Source organism: Podarcis raffonei, chromosome 10 (genome assembly GCF_027172205.1).
Source record: "Podarcis raffonei isolate rPodRaf1 chromosome 10, rPodRaf1.pri, whole genome shotgun sequence".
In the NCBI taxonomy this organism is placed as follows: Eukaryota; Metazoa; Chordata; class Lepidosauria; order Squamata; family Lacertidae; genus Podarcis; species Podarcis raffonei.
Window position 1 is genome coordinate 75,569,794 of NC_070611.1, and position 26,403 is coordinate 75,596,196.

General features: G+C 47.5%; 1 protein-coding gene across 13 annotated transcripts in view; it reads left to right on the plus strand.

The window, feature by feature from the left end:
* The window catches only part of SHANK3 (SH3 and multiple ankyrin repeat domains 3), a 446,567-nt gene that overhangs the window by 362,175 nt on the left and 57,989 nt on the right, over window positions 1–26,403 (plus strand). For all 13 annotated transcript variants that reach the window (XR_008332510.1, XR_008332512.1, XR_008332511.1 and 10 more), the window contains 2 exons: window positions 8,592–8,716; window positions 22,833–22,968. Coding sequence is in view for 10 of the 13 variants with exons in the window: in XM_053406551.1 (XP_053262526.1) it covers window positions 8,592–8,716; window positions 22,833–22,968 (261 nt within the window). In the remaining 3 variants the exon portion in view is untranslated. The remainder of the gene's footprint in view (window positions 1–8,591; window positions 8,717–22,832; window positions 22,969–26,403) is intronic.

Consider the following 26,403-nt stretch of genomic DNA (forward strand, 5'->3'; position numbering starts at 1 on the left):
TCAGAGCAAACGTCAATCTGGAGAAAACCTGAACTGCTATTTGTTCCTATCAAGCACTAGAGAGTGAGTTTTTCCCCGGAGGAAAGCAGAGCACAAGGGGAAGTGTACGTAGATAAGCCCTGAGAGCCTTTGAGAGCTCCAGACTGTTGCTATTGCCTCTGCATGAGGCTCTACTTAAGAACCAAAGAGCCAGCTGGATCAGGCCAATAGCCCATCTGTTCTCAGAGGGGCCAGCCAGGTGTCGGTGGAAAACCAGCAAGCAGGATTAAAGTGCAAGAGCACCTTTGACTGTGTTGGCAGAGCACAGCCTTGGATATCTCTCTCCTCCTCCATCAATTTGTCTGATCCCCTTTCAAAGCCACCTAGATCAGTGGTCATCTCTGCCCCCTGTGGGAGGGAGTTCCATAGGTTAAATATGCGCTCTGTGAGGCTGGAATAAGCCTGTTTTCTCCTACTCAGGAGGGTAGGACCCAAACCAAGGGCTTCAAGTTACGAGAAAGGAGTTTGCAGCTAAACATTAGGAAGAACTTTCTGAGGGTAACGGCTTTTCACACTGGAATGAACTTCCACAAGAGGTGGTGGACTCTCTTTCCTTGGAGCTTTTAAGAAGAGGTTGGGTGGCCACCCGTCATGTATGATCTAGTTGAGATTCCTGCATTGCAGGGGGTAAGACTAGATGGCCTTTGGAGGTCCCTTCCAAGTCAACAATTCTATGACTCTATTATTCTATCCACCCTGAATCTTCCAACAGTCAGCTGTGATGGTTGTCCATAAGTTGTCTTATGAGATGGTTGTCTTATGAGAGAGGAAGAAAAACTTCATCTCTGTTGTGCATAATTTTATGATCTTCTTTCATGTTGCCTCTTCCTCTCCGTTTCCCGAAACCGTGCGACCGTTCCTCATTGTGGAGTGGCTCCATCCCTCCCCCCGCTCCAAATTTGTCTATTTCATTTTACATATTAAAATTTACAGTCATACCACAACACCTTCCATAAGTACAAGATTCCCACAAATCTCAATACTTTCCTCCTCCCCGGGTCCCATTGTTAAACTTTTTCTACTGCATCTTTTTATAAAAATCCACATTTTTTTAACATCTCCATTGTATCCATAGTTCCTCTTACATTACTAGTGTTACTGCAATCCCGCTAACAATTTTAACTGTTTACATTGGTCTCCCAGGTCAATTATAATTTCACCCCATTCCTTATTAAATTTTTGGTCTCCCTGATTTCTGATTTTTCCAGTCATTTTTGCCATTTTGGCATAGTCCAACAATTTGATCTGCCATTCTTCTCTGGTAGGGATTTTGTCTTCTTTCCATCTCTGGGCCAATATAATCTGTGCAGCTGTGGTTGCATACATAAACAATCTTTTCTGTTCCCTTGGGATTTCGGCACCTAAAATTACTAATAAGAAAGCTTCTGGGTTTTTTGTAAAAGTTATTTGAAACATTTTTTTTCAATTCAATATATATCATTTCCCAGAACTCTTTTATTACCTTGCATGTCCACCACATCTAATAGAAGGTGCCTTCCTTTTCTTTACATTTCCAACAGATATTTGTACCTATCTTCTTCATTTTTGCTAATTTACTGGGAGTTAAATACCAATGGTACATCATTTTCATATCATTTCCTTTCAACGTACAACATGCCGTAAATTTCAAATTGTGTCTCCATAATTTCTCCCGTGATGAAAGCTGTATATCAGTGTTTCCCAACCTTGGGCCTCCAGCTGTTTTTGAACTACAATTCCCATCATCCCTGACCACTGGTCTTGCTAGCTAGGGATGATGGGAGTTGTAGTCCAAAAACAGCTGGAGGCCCAAGGTTGGGAAACACTGCTGTATATTATACCCCAAATCTCTTGCCCAGTGTATCTGTCCCTTCCCAGTCCCAGCGGGTACCAGACACAGCAACAGTAATATATTTGTACCCTGCCCATCTGGCTGGGTTTCCCCAGCCACTCTGGGCGGCTTCCAACAAACACCAAAAATAAACTAAAATGTCACACATTAAAAACTTCCCTGAACAGAGCTGCCTTCAGATGTCTTCTGAATGTCAGGTAGTTGTTTATCTCTTTGACATCTGATGTGAGGGTGTTCCACAGGGAGGGCGCCACCACTGAGAAGGCCCTCTGCATGGTTCCCTGTAGCTTTGCTTCCCGGAGTGAGGGAACCGCCAGAAGGCCCACCAGTAGCGGTTTAGTCCTGCTGGCCACATGACCCAGAAAGCTGTCTGTGGACAATGCCGGCTCCCTTGGCCTGAAAGCAAGAGGAGCGCTGCAACCCCATAGTTGCCTTTGACTGGACTTAACCTTCCAGGGGTCCTTTACCTTTTTACCTAAGATTTGCTCCTGAGCCTTTTGTTCTCCTGAAGATACCCCACAAGGTTTCGGAGGTTTAGAATCAGAGTTCTCCAAGATAGGCTACCTGGTAGAAGTTTATAAATCGTGCATAGCATTGAGAAAGTGGATGAGAAAAGGTTTTCTCCTGCTCTCATGAGACTAGAACTCATGAGCTCCCAGGGTTTCTAACTGGCAGGGATCTGACGTTTTCCTTTCTGGGGGCTGAGTCTCAACTTTCAGCACATCCAGTCTCTCTTCAGACATGCATCACTTCCGAGGTTGAACCTGCCGATGACTCACGGCTGCTTCATCAAAAGTGCAGCCTTCTTGCCCATCACTATTCATCCGAAAACCCCACAGCCCTTCAGAAATTAGAACCAGCAGCTTGCAAAACCAGCTGCAAAATAATGCAAAGCAGTTTTCTAAATATATGTGTCTATATGGCATGCAATTGGACAATGAAACTGCTATGCAATTCAAGAAGAGCAGCATTTGGTCTAAGCTGGAAGTCAGACCGGGGGTCGCGAGCCCAAAGAGGGCTTCTGGGCCAGGACAGAGAAGACAAAACTGGGTTGCAGGTGGTTGTGGGATCAACACCATTGCCAGAGCTATATTTAAGGTGGTGTGGGTGGTTCTGCCTCACGGGACGCCAAGCCAATGGGGGGGAGGCAAAATTGAGACAACTCATATGTGAGAAGATCCATTTGGGGATGCCAAATATTGGACATGCATAGTGCACCGTATTACAAAAGATTGCTAAATTTTGCCCCTGCCATTGCTTGATTAACCATGTGCAACCCCTGCTTTGCCGCCGAACCGGCATTTTGCCTGTGTGCCACACCGATCTGAGCTTTAAAAGTTTTTTGGTAGGAACAGCAACCTGAGTTCCAAGTTCTTCATGGAGTGGGAACCAGGACAGGTCCAGGGCATCAGGGACTCTGCCAGCCATCCTAGTGGAAGTCAGTTGAGCCCCCGGGCAACACAGTCTTTGGAACTGGGGCTTGTCGAAAGGTCTCAGGCTTTAGGGTTTTTCTGTTTGCCTCGTCTGGGCCAAAGCTAAATCTGCACAGCGCCAATTGGCTGCCGTTTCTGTCAATCACAAAGCTGCCTTGCCTCTACTTGGAGCCGGCAGTCCATAGCACTGATTGGCCAGCCCTCATGTCACTCACAAAGGCATCCTCCCTTCACCGTACAGTTTTCAAAGTGTTTGGAAACAGTGGAAAAACTATGGACAAAACAAACATTTCATCAGATAGACGTATCAGGCACTCAAGTGATTGAGAAGGATTAATACGAAAAAGGGATATCAAAGATCCAAAAGGATCTCTCCAAATTGGAGAAACAGGCATTTGAATCAGAGAATCCTAGAGTTGGAAGGTACCCTGAGTCCTCTGCAGTGCAGAAATCTTGCCCATAGCCATTCTTGGGCTCGAACCACCAACCTTTTGGTTAACAGCCAGACGCACCGAGGCAAAAAGTAATAATCCAATTTTGCGTGTAAACTTATGGGGTTGGCAGTGACCGATGAGGACTAGCGTCTTGGGGGTCATCGACAATGCTTTTGGTAGAAGACCGATAGCTTTTGCTGCTAACTCAGTGATTGCACAGGAATTTAACGTTTTAGTCAAGAATGGGAAATATTTTAGTCGAGAGCCGGAGACGTCGTTGGACCCCAGCCAGTGGTCAAAATGATGGGAGCTGCAGTTCCACAACGTCTGGAGGGGCTCCCCTCCCCCAGGTTCGCCATCCCTGGTTTAAGTTCATAAATTCGGCAAGAGCTCCCAAAAGCCCCCTGGATCCACTCCTTTTTAGCTTGTGGGCTAACCTCTGTTCTTCACAGTTTCTGCAATCCTTCGGTTATGCTAATCTCTTTATCATATCTTGCCATTGCGACCATCTCAGATCATTTGCTGGGCTCTTCTGCCTTATTTCGCTCCTTCTCTTACCCCCTCCCCGTTGCCTCTCTGGGTGGTTTCCTGCTTCTGAGGCACTTGCTATTTGTTTTCAGATTTGTGCTCCTCCTTTCTTCCTCGTAAAGTGTTTGCGCTCTTTCTTCTGCTCACTGGGGCAAGACATTCCCTTTTCAAAGGCAGCCTCACCTCCCTCCCTCGCCTCTCCTTCTCCTGGACCCCTTTCTTCTCCGCGACGCACCTTTTAGCTGGAGCCTCTTTCTTTGCGTTAACTGAGACCTTCAAAGGATGCTAAACGCCTTTTGGAAGGCAGATTTCCTTTGCAGGCAGCCATGGAACAATTCTAGCCTTTAGAAATATTTTCAACCACTTCATACGGTGCAGGAATCAGGGCTCCTCCAGTCGACCTCATTATTCAGCATCTGTCCCGATTCCTTCGCACAAGGCTTGTGCGGAGAGTAGATCACAATGAGCCTTTATCAAACATTTATTCCGATTTGCTTGCAGGGAGGTTACATGGCAATGAGCAACCATCCTGATTTGCTTACAGGGTTTTTAAACAGCATCCCGTTCATCATTTGATCATCTCCCACTTTTCAATGTCCCTTTGTTGTTGTTTAAGTGGGATTGTTGCACTTGGTCAACACAGCTCTGTAATCCAGTTGTGTTGCAGAAATCTAAATTTCTGAAATGTCCTTCATTCCCTCCTTGCAAATCCTGAGAGCCTGAATGTGACCTTAGGCTGAAAGTAATATCTTTGATGCGGGTGGTGCTGTGGTTGAAACCACTGAGCCTAGGTCTTGCCGATCAGAAGGTTGGCAGTTCGAATCCCCGCGATGGGGTGAGCTCCTGTTGCTCGGTCCCTGCTCCTGCCAACCTAGCAGTTTGAAAGCACGTCAAAGTGCAAGTAGATAAATAGGTACCGCTCCGGTGGGAAGGTAAACGGCATTTCCGTGCGCTGCTCTGGTTCGCCAGAAGCGGCTTAGTCATGCTGGCCACATGAACCAGAAGCTGTACGCCGGCTCCCTCGGCCAAGAAAGCGAGATGAGCGCCACAACCCCAGAGTCAGCCACGACAGGACCTAATGGTCAGGGGTCCCTTTACCTTTTTAAGGTGCTACTGGACAATTTTATTTATTTATTTCGACAACGTAGGCGATGCTTCTATTTTTAAAATAGTAAAAGCACTTGTCAAGGTGGAGAGCAGGGGTCAGGGCCCCTTTACCTTTACCTACCGTATTTTTCGCTCTATAACACGCACCCGACCATAACACGCACATAGTTTTTAGAGGAAGAAAACAAGAAAAAAAATATTCTAACGAAACAGCGGATGTATGATTTTTGTGGTTCATGCTGTGGCCACAGACGTGATCTGACGGTGAGTTTGGGGTAGCCCAATGCAAAAATCCTGAGGATCCATCTGAACCCATGCTTTGTAACCACGTTTTTGCACCACTGTGGCCCCAGGCAACAGTGGGTGCGTGATTTTTTGTGTGCAAGCTGTAGCCATGGACATGCTATGTGATCTGATGGTGAATTTGGGGTGACCCAGTGCAAAAATCCTGAGGATCCATGTGGATCTGTGCTTTGTAACCACGTTTTGAGTGGGGAGGGAAGGAAAAGCACTCAAGGGACAAGGGACACGCGTGGGGTGGGTGGAGAAGGATGCTGTTAATAATGCAGAAGAGGGGTATAAGAGGAGAAGGCTCCTCTCCTCTCCCGCTTTGCTCCTTTAAAGCAAGCAGGCTCTCTGTCCCTCTCTCCTCCCCACTCAGCGGCTCTTCTCCCGCTTTGCTGTTTCAAAGCGAGCCACGGAGGAGGGAAGGAAGGGGAACCATGGATCCTCTGCTCACGACTGCAGCAGATCCCCCCGCCATCCGTAGGCATTCGCTCCATAACACGCACAGACATTTCCCCTTACTTTCTAGGAGGAAAAAAGTGAGTGTTATGGTGCAAAAAATACGGTAATATCTTTGAATTTCCCCTAAATCCCACCCTTGCCAAAATAAGTTTGCTACATGGCTACCTTCCAGCCACCATGGAGGCAGATTTTAGCAATTAAGTTAAATACTTTCCTCGAAGTAGCTACAGTTTCATTTTTGGATTCTTTAAAACCGTGATGGAAGCCATCGGCTGGGTGTCTAAATGGTTCTGACAGTCAGTGTTCCTTGGACAGACTCCAGAACATCTGCGTTTGTCAACATGCTTTAACACCAGAACTTGTGGACATGTAATGAAGCCGAATGCTGGAAGGTTCAGGACAGATTAAAAAAAGTCCTTCATGCAGTGCATAGTTTATTTTATTTTATTTTATTTGTGCTTTTCAGGTTCATACATTTTACTAAATTTGCAATCATTTTAACACTTCAAAACTTGACTTCCTTCCCCCTCTTTCTGCAGTTCCTTAAATTTATTTTTAATATCTTCTGCATATCCAAATTAACTTAATTTGCTCATTTATTCATCTGCTTTAATTATATACTCTTATAAAACTGCAGGTTATCACAACAACCCTGCCAATGTTCTTATCTGTTTGCAATTTATCTGTAAATATTCAACAAACCATTTCCCTTCTTTTATAAAAAGTTTGTTATCTTGATATATTTTTCTTCCGGTAAGTTTGGCCATTTCTGCATATTCCCTAAGTTTTTGTATCCATTCTTCCTTTGCTGGGACTTCTGCTTCTTTCCAGTTTGGCGCGAGTAACATTTTTGCTGCTGTAGCAGCATGCATGAATAAGTTTCTATACAGTTTAGGTAGTTCTGTCCCTATAATTCCGAAAAGAAAAGCTTTGGGTTGTTGTTTTTGTTAACAGAAAAATCTGAGGGCTCCCTTGGACAAAAGCAAAGACACCAACCAGGATAACTTGGAGCAAAACAGCAGCCTGTAGGCTTGGTCTTTATTGATCTGTTGCAACAGGGTGTTCCCCTCACCCGCAGGAGAGAGGAAGGACCCAGAAAAATGGTGTGCAAGACCTTATAAAGACTTTTGAAATTCCCCTCCTCTAGGTCAAGCCCACCCCCAGAAACATCATACATACATCACAGAAAGGAGGGGTTGAGGGAGGAGTTGTGGTGGTAACCTGAGTGTCCTGTCACCTGGCTGGTTCCCCCTTTCCCTCTCCCCATGAGTACTTTCCAGGTGACAGAGGGGAGTTTGCAGTTTCCTGCCCCCAGAGGGAAGAGCTGATCATTGTCCTTTGTTCCAGTCTGTGCTGAATCCACTCCCATATGGAAGTTCTTTGTGATCTTGATGGTCTTCTGTCTAGGACCATCAGGGTTGGCATAGCAACTGGGCAGGGCTCCTGTGGATGTGCTGGTATGGTCAAGGGATTATGGCTGCCCTGTATCAAACCTTCCCCATTTTGTAGTCCTTCCTTCATGGAGTAAAATAAAAGTGGAACAGTGCAAATCCGACGTATGGTTGATTTTCTATGAATTTATAACAGAAGCGTAGCGTGTGTGAGTGTGTGTGAAGTTTGTACAAACTGAATGATGGGGGGGGGGCGTTTCCTGTGACATTTTTTACAAACATTATTTTAAACATCCTTTTAATTTCATTATATAGCATTTCCCAGTAAACTACCTTACTATAGTCCATAGTTAAACTTTGGAACTCCCTTCCACAAGAGGCAGGGATGGTTATGAACTTGGGTGGCTTTCAAAGAGGATTGGGCAAATGTATAGGGTTTTACAATTTAATGTTCAACACAATCATCGTAAACACAATACAAAGAATAAAAATATACTGATTGATTTTTTTTTAAGGAAAAACCAACCCAAACACATAAAAGATGAATGATAAAATTCTTGCTAAATAGAAATAATGATAATACTACAGTCGTACCTTGGAAGTCGAATGGGTAATCCATTCCGGAAGTCTGTTTGACTTCCAAAACATTCGGAAACCAAAGCGCAACTTCTGATTGGCTGCAGGAAGCTCCCACAGCCAATCGGAAGCCACAGAAGCCCCATCAGACGTTCAGCTTCCAAAAGAACGTTCGGAAACCGGAACACTCCCTTCTGGGTTTCGATCGTTCAGGAGCTGATTTGTTCAGGAGCCAAGGCGTTCAAGATCCAAGGTATAGCACTAACAACAGCTGCCTCTTCCATTTAAGTGGGAAACATTGAAATAATAAATGTAAAAGACCTTCTCTTTTGTGTAGGCCTTGAATGTGGTTAGGAAGCTGCCTGGCAGCTGAGCAAACTGTGGCCTGGGAACATTTTGCAGTCTCCAGGAATTGCTCGCTGGCACCCGTCTCTCCTCCTCCCCACATTTGGAGGTGCAAATCCCAGCTTCCTCCCCTCTGACCGAGGGTCTCTCTTCGTTTCAGCGGAGACTCCGATTGAGGAGTTCACCCCGACGCCCGCATTCCCGGCTCTCCAATACCTGGAGTCCGTGGACGTGGAAGGTGTGGCCTGGCGAGCAGGACTTCGTACGGGAGACTTCCTGATTGAGGTGAGTCCCGGAAAAGCGTGGCCGGCAAAGGAGGAGGGTTGAATCTGCCAGCCGTGGGAACTGGGGTTCTTCTCTGCCCTAGATAACGGCACTCTTTATTTATTGCGTTTTTCTGTTACATTTCTGTTAACGGAAAAATCCGAGGGCTCCCTTGGACAAAAACAAAGACACCAACCAGGATTACTTGGAGCAAAACAGCAGCCTGTAGGCTTGGCCTTTATTGATCTGTTGCAACAGGGTGCTCCCCTCACTTGCAGGAGAGAGGAAGGACTCCGAAAAATGGTGTGCAAGGTCTTATAAAAACTTTTGAAATTGCCACCCTGTAGATCAAGACCACCCCCAGAAACATCATACATGCATCACAGAAGGGGTGTAACCTAAGACCACCCCTCTGATACATCACACCTACATCACAGAAAAGGCGGTCTAAAACAGAAATTTGAATATTGTTTATCTCCTGTTGTTGTTTATCTCCTGTCTGGCAGGTTACTTGATTGGATTGCCTGGGGAGCCTGGCCATTCTTTTGTAGTGATAAATACTTAGTTCCTGGACCAGGTCACAGGCTCACACCCTATTCAAACACAGGCATACCCTAAGACAGGATTTGTGAAGGAAAAGACAATGGGGAGGCTTTTCCATTTTGACCTTGCAGAGAAAAGATTTAGGCAGTTTAGGAATCAAAATGGTTCCAGGTTTGCCTTCCTGTGCTGATCTATGTATGTGCTTGGTTGGTACACTTATGAACATTACCATATATCTAAGACCATAAAATTCATATCACAATTTCTATGCCACCTTTCCCCCCCAAGGAGCAAAGAGTGGAGTAAATGGTTCTCATCCTCGTTTTGTTCTCACGACAGCCCTGTGAGGTAGGCTAGGCTGAGAGATGAGGACTGGCCCAAGGTCACCCAGGGCCTGAATGGGGATTTGAACCCCAGTTTCACAGGTCCTAGTCTGACACGCTGAGCACTACACCCCACTGGTTGTATCAGAAACATCAGCGCAGGGTGCCTTCTTACGTCTCGCATGCTGGTTGCTTGGGGATCAACTGCTCTCTCGCATTGCTCCTGCCTGATCCCTGCGGTCCACAGTCCCTCCAGGGTTGCTGTTTTTTGCAGAAGTGCCTGGTTTTTATGTCAGTGTAAACCAAACTAAAGTAAAATTTCCTGTAAATGTGTAAACGTGCTGGTACCAAGAGGGCCAGTAATAGCCACTTGCCTTCTGCATTGGTCTTGACGCTGCAGTACTGGGAGCTAAAGGGGAGCGGGTGGTGCTGTGGTCTAAACCACTGAGCCTCTTGGGCTTGCCAATCGGAAGGTCGGCAGTTCGAATCCACACCACAGGGTGAGCTCCCGTTGCTCTGTCCCAGCTCCTGCCAGCCTAGCAGTTCGAAAGCACGTCAAAGTGCAAGTAGATAAATAGGTACCACTCCAGCGGGAAGGTAAACAGCGTTTCCGTGTGCTCTGGTTTCCATCACGGTGTTCCACTGCACCAGAAGCGGTTTAGTCCTGCTGGCCACATGACTTGGAAAGCTGTCTGTGGACAAACGCCAGCTCCCTCGGCCTGAAGTGAGATGAGTGCCGCAACCCAATAATATTAATAATAATAATAATAATAATAATAATAATAATAATAATAATAATTTATTTATACCCTGCCCATCTGGCTGGGTTTCCCCAGCCACTTTGGGTGGCTTCCAGCAGAATATAAAAATACAAAACCTATTTAACATTAAAAGCTTCCCTAAATAAGGCTGCCTTCAGATGTCTTCTAAAAGTCTGGTCGTTTGTCTCTTGGACATCTGGTGGAAGGGCATTCCACAGGGCGGGTTTTGGTTCTGCCTGGTTCCCTGTAACTTGGCTTCTTGCAGGGAGGGAACCGCCAGAAGGCCCTCAGCGCTGGACCTCAGCGTCCGGGCTGAACAATGGGGGTGGAGACGCTCCTTCAGGTATACCGGACCGAGGCAGTTTAGGGCTTTAAAGGTCAGCAACACCATAGTCTCCTTGACTGGACTTAACCGTCCAGGGGTCCTTTACCCTTTTTTACCTTTTTACTGGGAGCCAAGCCAGGGTCTGGCTTCATGTTACAGGCAAACCTGAAGCTGCCTTGCTCCAAACAAACCACCACCTGCAACCAAGGTGTGCTTTGCCGCTCATGCCTTGTTTGGGGGAGGCAAACCGCTGGTCGATCCCTGGGAAAATTACCGTATTTTTTGCTGTATAAGACTCACTTTTTCCCTCCTAAAAATAAGGGGAAATGTGTGTGCGTCTTAGGGAACAAATGCAGGCTGCGCAGCTATCCCAGAAGCCAGAACAGCAAGAAGGATCGCTTCGATCCTTCTTGCTGTTCTGGCTTCTGGGATTCAGATTCTCCCCCCCCCCCCGTTTTCCTCCTCAAAAAACTAGGTGTGTCTTGTGGTCTGGTGCTTCTTACAGAGCGAAAAATACAGTAGGTAGATCACGTTCGATCGCTGGCTCCTCCATCCGGCCTCACCCCCTCACCCCACCCTCTAGATCACTAGAACGAAAGACGGAGGCCTCGCTGACAGTTTCATTAGCCATCTGTCAGTGAGCGGTTTTTCGTCCCCTAAGAAAAGCTCGACAACTTTGACCTGAACCCCCAGAAAATGGGGTAGATCACTGCCAGTTTTTTAATGTGTGAGTAGATTGCAGTCTCTTGGAAGTTGGCTATCCCTGGACTAGACGGTCCTTAGGGACTCTTCCAACTCTGAAGTCCATTGGTTCTTTGACAAACCACGGCTTAGCTATTGATACTGCAGCACCAGAAGTGGGGAATGAGTGACAGCTGCCGCCATTTCTCTCTGGGCGCCAGCATGCCTTCTTCTTCATGGCAAGTCACAGTTTGGATGACGCTTACGTGCGATCAGGCCAATGTGCTCTGCTGTTCTCTGTCCTTGAGGCCAAATTCCAGATTTCCTGAAGCATCAAGTTTGTTCAGTCGTGCTGCCACAATGGAGAAGGCTCCTGTTTTGTAATTTAAGGAGTCGGGTGGAAAAAAGCTTCTGTTTACAAGACAAATGCACAGTTGTAAGCTTCTGCACTTAGGCAGGAAGAAACAGCTGCACAAATATGAGATGGGAGACAATGGGCTTACTAGCAGTGCATGTGAAAAGGATCTCGGGGTCTTAGTAGACCACAAGCTGAACACGAGTCCACAGTGTGATGCAGCAGCAAAAAAGGCTAATGCTATTCTAGGCTGCATCAACAGAGGTCTAGTGTCCAGGTCAAGGGAAGTCATTGTACTGCTCTGTTCTGCCTTGGTCAAGAGTTCTGCATCCAATTCTGGGCTCCACAATTTAAGAAGGATGTTGATAAGCTGGAAGATGTGGAGAGGAGGGCAACCAAGATGATCAAGGGTCTGGAAATCAAGCCATATGGGGAACGGTTGAGGGATTTGGGTATGCTTAACTGGAAAAGAGGAGATATGAGAGCCACCTTCAGATGTCTCCAGGGCTGTCACATGGAAGAGGGAGCCAGCAATATTTCGCAATATATTGCGAAGCAAGCCCATAGGGAAATTCGTCTTGCGGAACGACTCAAAAACGGAAAACTCTTTCGTCTTGCGAGTTTTTCGTTTTGCGAGGCGTTCGTCTTGCGAGGCACCACTGTACAGTTCTATGAAAATCTTCCATAGGTGTCGCCATGCTTGTCCATTGCAAGTGGAGTCTCATCCATGAATCAATGCGCTAGCATTAGGGTACTCCAGAATGTCCTGTTGTTGAGAAAGGCTCGCAGTGTTGGAACCTTGCTGCTCTGTCTATTGCAGATTTTAAAACTTTTTGTTGTTACATTTCTTGTTTTAGGATTTGGCAAGTGGTTGTTTTGAGTCCTTAATGCATGAGTTTGTGTTTTTAAGAATGCCGTGTACAAATATTTAACAGCAGTAGGTACAGTGGTACCTTGGTTCTCAAATGCCTCGGTACTCAAACACCTTAGTTCCCAAACACCAAAAACCTGGAAGTAAGTGTTCTGGTTTTCAAACATTTTTTGGAAGTTGAACGTCTTCTGCGGTTGTCGGCAATTGTTTCCAGGGCGCTTGCACCAATCAGAAGGTGCGCCTTGGTTTTCGAACATTTCAGAAGTCAAACGGACTTCCAGAACAGATTAAGTTTGGCACTTTTGTTTTTGCTCTCTTATTTATTTTATAGGATAGTACATTGATTATTGCTTTCATTTTATGAATCAATATGCTTTTATTTTATGAATCAACAGTCTCATTAAAGAGTAAAATTCATGTTAAACGGCTTTTTTTAAGGGGTTGTTTTTAAAAGTCTGAAACGGATTAATCCATTTTGCATTACTTTCTATGGGAATGTGTGCCTTGGTTTTGGAACGCTTTGGTTTTGGAATGGATTAAGTTTGAGAACCAAGGTACCACTGTATTGTGAGATGTCGTCATCATAGCCATTGCAAACCCCTTTCGCAATCGAAGGAAAAGGTGAGCATCTTTTCGGGCAGTTTAAAAAGCAGACCCTTCCCTCTGCCCTCTTCTTGCACCAGCCTTGACCCTTGGTCCAGCTACACATTTTCTTGCCCCTATGGGGTGGTGAGAGGGGGCTTGCTATGCCCTTTGCCAATGAGTTGTGGGGTGCTTTGGCACTGGGCAGAGGGAGGAAGCTTCAGCCTCCGGAGTAAGCAAATGCATCATAGGAAGAAAGGTCACAAAAGGGCAGAAGGAGCTGGTCTGATAACGTTTATTTAAAATCCATCCTTGCTGCCTGCCTCCTTTGCAACAGGGCCTCCCAAGGCAGCTGGCAATAAGAGATGAACTTGCAATAGATGCACGGTCTGCGCTTGCTTTTGTTTTAAGGCAGTTGGCAGCGGTGAAGACGAACGGCGTTTTATGGTGCCGTTTGTCACTAGCGATACCACCAGCCGAATCCCAGAAGTGTGGCCGTATTTCACGCATTACTCAACAGCAGCCAGGGAGCGGCTGGCGAGAGGGAGACTCATGTTTCCCAGCTGGTGGGATGCGCAAAGGCAAAGTCCAGGGGAGGCACGCCTGGATCTGGTGGAGCAGGAAACTTGTGCATTTTGGTGCATGAAGAAAAGGTCTTCCTCCAGCCCTGTCCTCCTGCAGCTAAGGTCTGTGGGTCATGCATGGAGAAGGCCTGGGGTTCAGTTGTGTGGCGAGTTCCCGCTCCGCCCCCCAGACAGAAATAATGGCCCATGACACAATTATTAAAGTTAATGGGCTGAAAAAGGCCACAACTTCATTGGTTACAGGTGATGAGCGGTATTGGCTTAGGCATTGGACCTAACCGACTACCGTATTTTTCGCTCTATAAGATGCACCAGACCACAAGACGCACCTTGTTTTTGGAGGGGGAAAACAAGAAAAAAAATATTCTGAATCCCAGAAGCCAGACCAGCAAGAGGGATCGCTGTGCAGTGAAAACAGCAATCCCTCTTGCTGTTCTGGCTTCTGGGATAGCTGCACAGCCTGCATTCACTCCATAACACACACACACATTTCCCCTTACTTTTTAGGAGGGGAAGAAGTGAGTCTTATAGAGCAAAAAATACGGTATATCTGACTCCAGCCCGTCTGCTTGAAGTCCGGGAAGGGTTAACCACCAGTAGGGGGAGTCCTGCTGATGCACATCAACTAGGAGCCCCCCGGGGTCACTGATAGGGGGCGTGCCTTAGGCCCTCACCTCCCTAGGCTTCAGACAGGGCCACCCCCCCAGAATCCTTTACCGGACTACCCTTCAATATGATGGCATTACCTCCCCTTTTCCATCTACAGAACTTTTCCAATGCCTAACCGCCAATACCCAGAAAGTTGTGACGATTTGCTACGAGGTAGGCAAAAACCAAGTGGCTGGTGCCAATTTACCAAGTGGAAAAATTTCTACCAGGCCCAGGTGGCGCTGTGGGTTAAACCACAGAGCCTAGGACTTGCCCATCAGAAGGTCAGTGGTTCGAATCCCCGCGACAGGATGAGCTCCCGTTGCTCGGTCCCTGCTCCTGCCAACCTAGCAGTTCCAAATCACGTCAAAGTGCAAGTAGATAAATAGGCACCGCTCTGGTGGGAAGGTAAACGGTGTTTCCATGCGCTGCTCTGGTTCGCCAGAAGCGGCTTAGTCATGCTGGCCACATGACCCGGAAGCTGTACGCCGGCTCCCATGGCCAATAAAGCGAGATGAGCGCTGCAACCGCAGAGTCTTCCACAACTGGACCTATTGGTCAGGGGTCCCTTTACCTTTACCTTTAGGTGAAAACCAAGTGGCTGGTGCCAATTTGCCAAGTGGAAAAATTCCTACCAGGCCCCTCAATGGCGGCCAACCTAGGTCCATAGCAAGGTCAAGGAATGAAAACCTTATAGGGTGGAAGGGTGGGAAAAACAGGAAAAGCTGGCAGGCGGGCAAAGAGGGAGATCCCCGGCTGCGTCCTGCCTTAAATAGGGCAGGCCACACCCCCAGAGCATCCCAACTGGCCAGCCAGAGGGTGACACAGCTGGGAGTCCCCCAGTCGTGCAGGGGCTGGCCTCCCACCCCTGGGTACGTGGAGGGGCCGTGAAGCCTGCAACCCCACCTCCTCCCTAAGGCAGAAGTGGCTTTCCCAGAAAGAACAGCAGGCACAACTGAGGTGCCCCCAAGGCTAGGAGGTGCCCCCTCTATGACGACCCAAACACAAGTCTTCTTTCCTCCTGTGTTTTCGAGCAACTGATATTCGGAAGCATTTCTGCCTCCGACCACGGAAGCACAGCCATCTTGGCTAGTAGTCATTGGTAACCCTCATTATTATTATTTTGTACCTTTGCTCTGCACATAGCAGCTAGTGTCAAGGTAATGCGATTTCCCCCTATTACTTGACCTTGGTCCAGTATACCTGAAGGAGCATCTCCACCCCCATCGTTCAGCCCAGACACTGAGGTCCAGATCTAAGTGCCTTCTGGCGGTTCCCTCCCTGCAAGAAGTGAAGTTGCTGGGAACCAGGCAGAGGGCCTTCTCGGTGGTGGCTCCCTCCTGTGGAACGCCCTCCCATCAGATGTCAAGGAAATAAACAACTACCTGACTTTTAGAAGACATCTGAAGGCAGCCCTGTTTAGGGAAGTTTTTAATGTTTGACGTTTTATTGTGTTTTTAATATTCTGTTGGGAGTTGCCCAGAGTGGCTGGGGAAACTCAGCCAGATGGTTGGGGTATGAATAATAAATGATGATGATGATGATGATGATGATGATGTGCTGGAGAGAGGAGAGCTTCTGTGTGCTTTGGCATGGCCTCTTCATCACCAGACACCTAGAACTTCCATCCAGGTTTGAGCACTGGGAAATCTCCCTTTGAGTTTTCCCTCTGGCTAGGCACAGTTAAGTTCCTCTCCTGCTGCATCTTCAGAGTTGGCCAATTCATAGAATCACAGCATTGCCGTTTTGGAAGGGACTCTGAGGGTCATCTAGTCCAACCCCCCTGCAATGCAGGAATCTCAACTTGATCACACATGACATTCACAAAGGCAGCCTCCAAGGAGTCCATCAGAGGGGCTGCATTCTCGGAAAGCAACTTTATATTTCGGGGCAGAGGGCAAAATCTGGAATTGTCTTCCTGCTGCTCCTCTTTTTGATAAGAGGGCTCCTCATCGCTCCCAGAAAACTTGTTTCTGGATCAGCGACAGAGCTATTAGCACAGCGCTACAAAAGCAAAGGGCTGCGAAGAAACGTCTTCACCATTGACCAGATAAAAGATTAATTTTTGAATGAAGATTAATTTTGCATTTGTTCAAGCGAAGGCCACTGCAGAGCAGCCTCAGAGCTCAAGAATTTTGCTGTTTATCTGTGACATGTAATGTGGCTTCTAGCACAGCAGGCGGTCCTTTTGAACCATCATCCCTAGAAAAAGAAGGAAGACTGGTTCTCTGGAATGACATCCTGGTGAGCCTGTTCAGACATGGCGCTGGCCACAACCCTGGGTTGGGCAAATGGGGAAGTAACTGAGCACTGGCTTTCCCTCTTCGGAGCATAACCATTGTGGCAATTAGCCACCCAGAGCCCTCTCCTCCTCCATGAATTTGCCCAATCCTCTTTAAAGTCATTCAAGTTGGCAGCCATCCCAGTCTCCTGTGGCAGGGAGTTCCACAGTTTAACTATGAGCTTCATAAAGAAGTCCTTTCTTTTTATCTGTCCTGAATCTTCCAACATTCATCTTCAGTGGCCGTCTACCAATTCCAGTGTTAAAAGAGAAGGGTTGTTCAAGCTGCTTTCTCCATGCCAGGCATAATTTTATAAACTTCTGTTGTGTCGCCTCTTTACTCACCTTTTCTCTAATCTAAAAAGTCGCCAAAGCCAGTGGCTGTCCCACCATCATGTGCTAGGGAGCGCCATAGCTTAAGCATGTGCTTTGTGAAGAACTCCCTTTCGTTTCTCTTGAGTCTCCTGCCACACAATTTGGCTGAATAATAATAATAATAATAATAATAATAATAATAATAATAATAATTTATACCCCACCCATCTAGCTGGGTTTTCCCAGCCAGTCTGGGCGGCTTTCAGCGGAATATTAAAATACAATGATTCATCAAATATTAAAAGCTTCCCTAAAGACAGCCTTCAGATGTCTTCTAAAGGTCAGGTAGTTGTTTATCTCTTTGATATCTGACAGGAGGGCATTCCACAGGATGGATGCCACCACCGAGAAGGCCCTCTGCCTGGTTCCCTGTAACCTCACTTCTTTCAGGGAGGGAACCGCCAGAAGGCCCTCGGCGCTGGACCTCAGTGTCCGGGTTGGATGATGGGGGTGGAGACGCTCCTTCAGGGATACTGGGCTGAGGCCGTTTAGGGCTTTCAAGGTCAGCACCAGCACTTTGAATTGTGCTTGGAAACATCCTGGGAGCCAATGTAAGTCTTTCAAGACCGGTGTTATGTGGTCTCGGTGGCTGCTCCCAGTCACCAATCTAGCTGCCATATTCTGGATTAGTTGCAGTTTCCGGGTCACCTCCAAAGGTAGCCCCATGTAGAGCGCATTGCAGTAGTCCAAGTGGGAGATAATCTTTAGGTTCAGTATTAGGAGGTGTGGGGACCAGGCTAGCATTTTTGTTGTTGTGCAGTATTCTGCAACATGTCCATGATGCAATTATTGGAGGAGGTTTGACTCTGCGGCCATGGTTCAAGGCAGCCATGCTTTGGAATCCTAGTTGGTGGAAACCACAGGAGGGGAGAGTTGCTCTTGTGCTCGAATCCTGCTTGTGAGTTCCCCATAATGGCATCTGGTTGGCCACTGTGAGATCAGGATGCTGAACTCGATGGACCTGTTCTAGATGGTTCTTCTTATGCTCTTATGTCAGAGTTGAGGGATCTGCCAGGACGGTTTGGTCTCCACCTTGCCACCCCGGCTGGCAGAACTCCAGCATATCTGGGGAGACCCTAAAGAGACCCCCCAAGTGATTTTTGTCCAAGCGCCTTTCATTAAATTTCATCTTTTGTTGCTATTGCTGCTGCTGCTGATGCCTTCTTTTCAGTGTGCAAAACCGGCTATTTTTGCAAGTCTAATTAAGAGGAATGACATTCAACACTTTTGAGCAAGATTTTCTATTTTGAACCAACATTTCAGTTTTCTGACTGGGGAGAGAAAGGAAGCTGAAGGATGTCATTGGGAGAAGCAGGCATTTGAAGCAAACAGCTTTTGTTTCAGAAGCGTTGACTCACCGCAAGCCCACCTCTGTCTCAGACGCTGCGGCCTTCAGGGCTCAGGTGTGCTTTGGGAAGGTTCATCTGGCTAGGTGGTACCTAGCTGCTAGACTCTGGGACTGGCATGGCACCACTGAGCCCAGCTGGCTCTGAGCACTGGAGCAGCTGGTGCAGAGACATAGTGAGCAGCCCCCTTAGTCCGCAGCTGCCACCAGGCCTGCCTCAGTTTCTCCTCTGGTTAAAAGGGCATTCTAAGGCTCAGACTTCCGGAGCCACGTCCCAGAAGCCACACTGCCATCAACATGCAGGACTCTTAATTAGACAAGAATCTACCGTATTTTTTGCTCCATAAGACACACTTTTTTCCTCCTGAAAAGTAAGGAGAAATGTCTGTGCATCTTATGGAGTGAATGCATGGTCCCTGGAGCTGAATTGCCCAGGGGCAAAAAGCAGATCGTCCTTTTTTTTTTTTTTTTAAGAAAGAGGGAAGGGGGTGTTGAAACGAAGCTGCTGAGCGATCAGGAGGCAAGTGATCAGGAGGGAGATAAAGGATGCTAGCGATAAAGGAGGCTGCATGGGAGGAGGGAGGTAAAAGCACATGGATCCTCAGGATTTTTGCATTGGGTCACCCCAAATTCACCATCAGATCCCATAGCATGTCCATAGCTACAGTCTGCACCCAAAAAACCACTCATCCACTGTTTTGTGGGGCCGCAATGGCGCGAAAACATGGTTACAAAGCACGGATCCATATGGATCCTCAGGATTTTTGCATTGGCCTACCCCAAACTCACCATAAAATCACATGTCTGTGGCCACACCATGAACCACAAAAATCATACATCCACTGTTTTGTTCAGAATATATATTTTTTTCTTGCTTTCCTCCTCTAAAAACTAGGTGCGTCTTATGGTCAGGTGCGTCTTATGGAACGAAGAATGTGGCAATCACATTGGAAGAAGAGATTAGGTTTATTTAGGGTGGTAGAACAAGGGAAACTTCCACGCTGCCACTTTTGTGGGGGGTGGGATTCAGTTATATGCCTGCAAATTTAGGCTATGCAGTTAAACATTGGCTTGGAGCTCTTTGCGCAACATGCTCACATCCCTCAAAGGTGGGACTTTTTGCAATGAAGGGGAATTGCGGTGGGAAGTGCGAAAGAACTGCTGCTCAGCACAAGGTCATCTGAATCACCTGCAAGCCACCAGAAGGAATGCCATCTAGCCTCCCCGCAAACTTTGTGCAAGCAAATAATAAGGAACGCTGAAGAAAACAGGTTTCCTCGGTCATGCTGGGCATTAGGGTAAGAGGCAGGTCAACAGCAAAGGACCCAAAGTTTTTAAAAAGGAGGGGGAAAGTGGTGCCTTACTCCCAACTGAAGCTCCAGCCTTGCTAAGTACATAGGAAGAGATTGGCTGCTGCATCAGGCCAAAGGGGGCCCATCTGGTACAGCACTCTGTCCTCACAGTAGTCAACCAGATTTCCTGCAGTGTAGCGGGTTGGACTAGATGATCCTTGGGTGCCTTCCAGCTCTTCAAGTCTGTGATTCTACTGCTTTATAAACGGTGTTCCAGATTATCATCCTCCTGCCAGTGTTTCTCATTTGAAACTTAGAATACAGATGTGCATGAGCTCCTCACCTCCCAAGCTGCTCCTGGATGAATTTAAATATGTTTGCTGTTTAGAATAATAGAATCATGGAACTGTAGGCAAAGGTCCTTATCGTTAAAGCTATGATTTCCCCAGTAGTGATGTATGGAAGTGAGAGCTGGACCATAAAGAAGGCTGATTGCCGAAGAATGGATGCTTTTGAGTTATGGTGCTGGAGGAGACTCTGGAGAGTCCCATGGACTGCAAGAAGATCAAACCTCTCCATTCTGAAGAAAATCAGTCCTGAGTGCTCACTGGAAGGACAGATCCTGAAGCTGAGGCTCCAATACTTTGGCCACCTCATGAGAAGACCCTGGAAAAGACCTGGATGTTGGGAAAGATGGAGGGCACAAGGAGAAGGACAGAGGACGAGATGGTTGGATAGTGTTCTTGAAGTTACCAGCATGAGTTTGACCAAACTGCGGGAGGCAGTGGAAGACAGGAGGGCACGGCGTGCTCTGGTCCAGGGGGTCACGAAGAGTCGGGCACAACTAAACAACGACAGAACTGTAGAGTTGGAAGGGACATTGATCTAGTCCAACCCCTGGAATGCATGTATCTCAGCTAGAGCATCCATGACAGTCGGCCATCCATTCTCTGCTTAAAAACCTCCAAGGAAGGAGAGTCCACCATCTCCCAAAGGAGACCATTCCACTGTAAAACGGCTCTTGCAGTCAGAAATTTCTTCCAGTTGTTCAGTCGGAATCTCCTTCCTTGTCACTTGAAGCCATTTTTTTAAACCATTGAGCAGGGTTAGGCATAGGGACAGAGGAGAAGTTTGATTTTGTTTGAATTTTCTTGTGAAACTGCCTAACTTGCATCTTTTGAACCAACACACAAGCACAGAGGCAGCAGCGATCCTTTGAAATTGAATTTTGTGACGCGGTTCTCCAGTGTGCGAAAAAGATGCATATACAGTGGTACCTCTGGTTGTGAACAGAATCCATTCCAGAGGCCCATTTGCAACCTGAAAAGAATGCAACCCGTGTCTGTGCGTGCACAGGTCACAATTCGACGCCTCTGTGCATGCGTGTGGTGTCATTCTGCTTGTCTGCGCATGCATGAGTGGTGAAACCCGGAAGTAACCCTTTCCGGGTTGCCACAGGACACAACTTGAAAATGCGCAACCTGAAGCAAACGCAACACGAGGTATGACTGTATTAATGAAAACAACTGGGTGGAACAAAAAAACAAGAGATTCGGCTGTCCCTGTCTTTAGGCCTGAGAGTGTGGGACAAAAAAAGATTTTTTTAGGGGGGGTGTTGGAGCAGGGAAGAAACCTCCTGAGTTTGGATGCAATTCTGGGCTGCATCAATAGGAGTATAGCATCTAGATCAAGGGAAGTAATAGTGCCACTGTATTCTGCTCTGGTCAGACCTCACCTGGAGTACTGTGTCCAGTTCTGGGCACCACAGTTCAAGAAGGACACTGACAAACTGGAACGTGTCCAGAGGAGGGCAACCAAAATGGTCAAAGGCCTGGAAACGATGCCTTATGAGGAACGGCTAAGGGAGCTGGGCATGTTTAGCCTGGAGAAGAGGAGGTTAAGGGGTGATATGATAGCCATGTTCAAATATATAAAAGGATGTCACATAGAGGAGGGAGAAAGGTTGTTTTCTGCTGCTCCAGAGAAGCGGACATGGAGCAATGGATCCAAACTGCAGGAAAGAAGATTCCACCTAAACATTAGGAAGAACTTCCTGACAGTAAGAGCTGTTTGACAGTGGAATTTGCTGCCAAGGAGTGTGGTGGAGTCTCCTTCTTTGGAGGTCTTTAAGCAGAGGCTTGACAACCATATGTCAGGAGTGCTCTGATGGTGTTTCCTGCTTGGCAGGGGGTTGGACTCGATGGCCCTTGTGGTCTCTTCCAACTCTATGATTCTATGATTCTATGATTCTATGGATGGAGAAAGAAGTCTGAGCAGTCTGGCAAGGGGGGGGGGTCCTGGGGGGGGCCTGGTGCTGTATTTGGCCCTCACACCACCCTCCCTGAGCACCTGCTTCCCGTCTGTTCCACCTGTAAACAGTTATTCCCCAAAATGAGCAGAAGCTTCTCAAGCAAACGGCCGCTCCTGGAACATCGAGGAGTGGGGGAGGGAGGACTATTAATGGGGCAAAAAGTGGCGCTTTGTCCTAAATATTGGATTACTATTTTATTAAGTTTACACTTCATAATATATAAACAACATCCATATTACTCACAATAAATTTTTGCTCGTATGAGCTGGTCGACTTCCCCCCTCACTCCTTTAATATTTATTTATATATATATATATAGGATTATTTTGCCCCGTCTTTTTGTGCCTGCCAAACAGCCGTTATTCTCTTGTTAATTATGCTGCTTTAAATATGCATTTTATATTTGACTTCACTTTAGCAATAGTTTTTTTGGGGGGGGGTTGAAATGTTTAAGATTTTTTGTTTGTTAACTTCGTTTCTGTTAAATATGTATTCTGTAGTTGGCCTCCTTTGTAATGTTTTATTTTGAAATCTTTTAAGGTAATATTTTTAGTTTTCCATTAATTATGTTGCTTTGACTGTATATTTGCCTTTCTTCAGAAATTTTTGATTCTGGATTGTTTGGTTGATGTTTTAGTATGCTGTGAACCGCTTTGAAGTTTTTCTTAAAAAATATAAAAAAGTATAGAAATGAAATGAATAATAATAATAATCCTGGCCACCTCCTCTCCCATCTTGCTGGACCTTTTGTTTCCCAAGCGGCGGGCTGGACTGGATGACCTTTGGGGGTCCCTCACAAGTCTACAAAACAGGCCCCCAGCTTCCTCCTCCTCCTCACTGTTGCTTCCTTCCCTCCCCAGGTGAACGGTGTGAACGTGGTGAAGGTTGGGCACAAGCAGGTGGTGTCTTTGATCCGCCAGGGGGGAAACCACCTGGTGATGAAAGTGGTCTCTGTCAGCCGCAAGCCAGAGTCGGAGGACATTGTTCGGAAGAAAGGTGAGTGCAGAGCGCGCGCCCCCCAAAACACCCCAGCCTTGGCCCCTCTCTGCCCCTCTCTCCTCCAGGTCTCCTGCTTCTCCCCCTGGCACCCAGCCCAGCCTGGCTCTCATGCCCCCTTCCTAGGAACTGGCTCTCATGCCCCCATCTTTGGGGTGGCTCTGGGGGCCGTCAACTGCCCTCCTCGTACATCCCACCATCCGGCCGCCCTAGGGCCTATCAGGAAAGCAGCCTCGGTGACCCACGTCACGTGGGGTGGCCCACAAGTAGCTACCCACACTTCCAAGGAGAGGCCTGAGGTGTCGGAAGGTGCACTGGATGAAGCCCTACCAAGAGAGCAGGGAGAGAGAGAGAGAGAAGGAGACACCATGCAACGCACAACCCCTTGTGGAACGGGCCGGCCCAGGGGTCAATGTGGCTCAGGACCAGATCCAGGGGACCCCGGACCGCCTTCCCAAGATCCTGCAGAGGGGCTGCAAGGCCCAGGACCTCAGAGAGATCCGCTGCACCGGAAGCTGCTTGCTCCGGAGCAGGAGGGAGACGCACCAGCGTGGGTGGCCAGTGGGGTCAGACCAGTTGGCCCACATTGCTGGAGAGTCGGAAGCCTCCCTGGGGCCTCAGCGCTGGAGAGAAGAGTGCAGGGTGATGCCCCAGGGCTGACTGCGATGGAGCAGAGCGCCTGGGTGTGGATTTTAGCCTGTGGGAGATGCTGCGCTGAGGACAGGGCTATGGCAGCTTCAGAGAGGAGCCGCGTCGACAGGACAGCTCCGAGCTCCTCCTCTGGGGACTTTTTCGTTCAGAGCAAAGGCAAAGAAGAGGCGACGTGATCGAAGTTTGTAAGATCCTGCACGGCTTGGAGAGTGCGGAAAGAGGCTTTTCTCTGCCTCTCCAAAGACTAAAACTTGTGGGCGTTCCATGAAGCCGAATGTTGGGAAAAATCATTCTTAAACTGCGGAACTCTCTGCAAAAGGAGGCAGGGAGGGCCGACTTGGATGCCTTTGAAAGAGGATTAGAAAAATGCATAGAGGAGAAGGTGGTTGGAGCGTGAGACTCTTAAACTCTAGGTTATGGGTTCGAGTCCCTTCGTTGGCAAAGGATTCCTGCTTACCAGGGGGTTGGACTAGATGGCACTCGTGGTCCCTTCCCAATGCTGCTGAATACCAATGGCTGGAAAATGCAGGAGGGGAGAGGGTTCCTCTTGCGCTCAGATCCTGCTCCTGGGCTTCCCTCGGGGGCATCTGGTCAGCCAGGGTGCTGGACTAGATGGGCCAAGGGCCTAAACCGGCAGGCTCTTCCGATATTCTAATTTGCAAAGCTTCCTAGCAGGGATAAATTGTACCTGCAGAGCTGACCTCTGGCAGGTGTGCAGACCAAGCACTCGACAGGGTCAGCCTCCAGGGACCTCCTGGCAAACCCCTGCCAGCCTAACATGGGCTTTGGGGGCTCTATGGGGTGCACAAGGCTGTCGGGGGCAGACAAAAGAAAACCCTTCTTCGCACTGCATTCCGTTAGACTTTGGAACTTCGAAGGAGGATTAGACGATTCCTGGGCAATAAGGCTTCCAAGGGCTGTTAGCCAAAGGGCCTGAATTCCGTCTCCCCTGTGCCTGTGAATGCCACATGGCTGGCCTGCTGTCATCTCTTGGACTTCATTTATTTTATAAAAAAAAATTATTAGTTTTTCAACATATCATTTTCAACAATAATTAAACATACTTTTACATCTTGCACAATTTTTTTTTTTACTTCCATCCATCACATCTGAAAATTCTCCAATCTATTTACTTAATTTACATTTCTTATTTTCACTATTACATTTAAATCTCATAACTAATGTCTCTCTTCTTTGCAATATTTCATGTATTTCTCCTTACAAAACTTCTTGTAGCCCTACTAGCGTAATTTGTTGATTACAGCTGCTCTTCAAATAATTCGTTTATTTCTTCCAATCTTCTGTAAGTCTCTGGTCCCGCAAGTTTCGAATCCTGACAGTCATTTTATCCAATTCTGCATAGTCCATTAATTTTGTCTGCCATCTGATGGGCTTCATGAGTGGGTAGGAATTCAAACCCAGACGCCCATGCTGCCAGCCAGGCTCTCTGCCCAGTGGTGGAGCATATGCCCACACTGCTCAGGGCGGGCACACTCTCAAGGGGTGCGGGACACGGAGAGTGCCCTCATAGGCGCGGGATAGCCACTCGGTTGCATGGAGTGATGCGCGCACCCTGCAGCCAGGGGCAGAGTGAGCCAGCGATGGTGGACATTTGGTGCACCGCATGCCCGCGACTCCCAAGCTTCCCCCGAGCTGTCAAAACAAAGGGGGAAGGGGCGAATACCACTGGCAAAGTGGGGCAGCTACCCCCCTTCCCCTGATGGCTAGGGGTAGGCTTGTCACCCCCCTCAGCGAAGACACCCAGGATGGTCCACCTCACCTCACCCCCTTCCTCTGCCCCATCTGCCCACCAGGCAGTGACCTTTGCTGTGGAGGACTCCTTGTGTGAAGTGAAGCCTCTGGTTCTCACGGCCAGCCAGTGAGAATTTTTTTTTCTTTTTTTGAGGGGGACCCAGGCTCCCATCACAAGCAAAGGTCAACCTGGCAGCACTCTAGGAAGCTGCCTGCACATTGGCCCCTTGGGATGGTCCACAGGATTCAACCGCGATTAAAAAACAGGCCAATATTTGACTGATCAATATGGATGGGTGTGCCCACCGTCCATAGAGCCTGCCTGTTGGGTTTTTTTTTTAAAATATTTTATTTAGGATTTTCTTGTTTTACAGAAGTGTAATGCCTCGTGTATTTTTCCCCCCCATGTAACATTTTTACAAATCCGTTTCATTTGTTGAGGCATTAGGGGGAGAAGAAAAAAAAAGGGGGGAAAGAAAGGGGGTGGAGAGAGGGAAGATGGATGGGGGTGGGGTCGGGTGGCGGTGTTTCTATTATGTTTAATGTATGTAGAGTTTGGTGTCAGCGTTGCTTGTGTTGTTCACTTGTGTTCCTTTGGTGGTGAGAGAGGTTGGGGTTGGCCTAGGGTGTGATTGTTTGCTTGTGATTGGCTGTGGTGATCTTTGTTTTCGTGTGTGAGTGGGGTGGGTGGGTGTTTTGGATCAGGTTAGCCATATTGATTTGTATGCTGTTGGTGGATTATTGTCATTGTCTTGTTGGGCTGTGTATGTGATAAAGGGGAGCCATACCGGGGTGAAGGTGTCTTCTTCTGTTTGTCCCCGTTTCAGTTTCAGTTTATTAGTTAATTTTTCCAGTAGGGCTGTTTCCCATACTATTTGGTACCGTTGGTCCATGCTTACTCCAGTGTCTGGTTATGGTGTTTCTGGCTGCTGAAAGTAGGTGGGTTATGAGTTCTTTGTGGTGTAAATGGGCATTGTTGTCTTGGAAGATGTTTAGTAGGGCCAATTCTGGGGTGATATCTAATACTTGTTT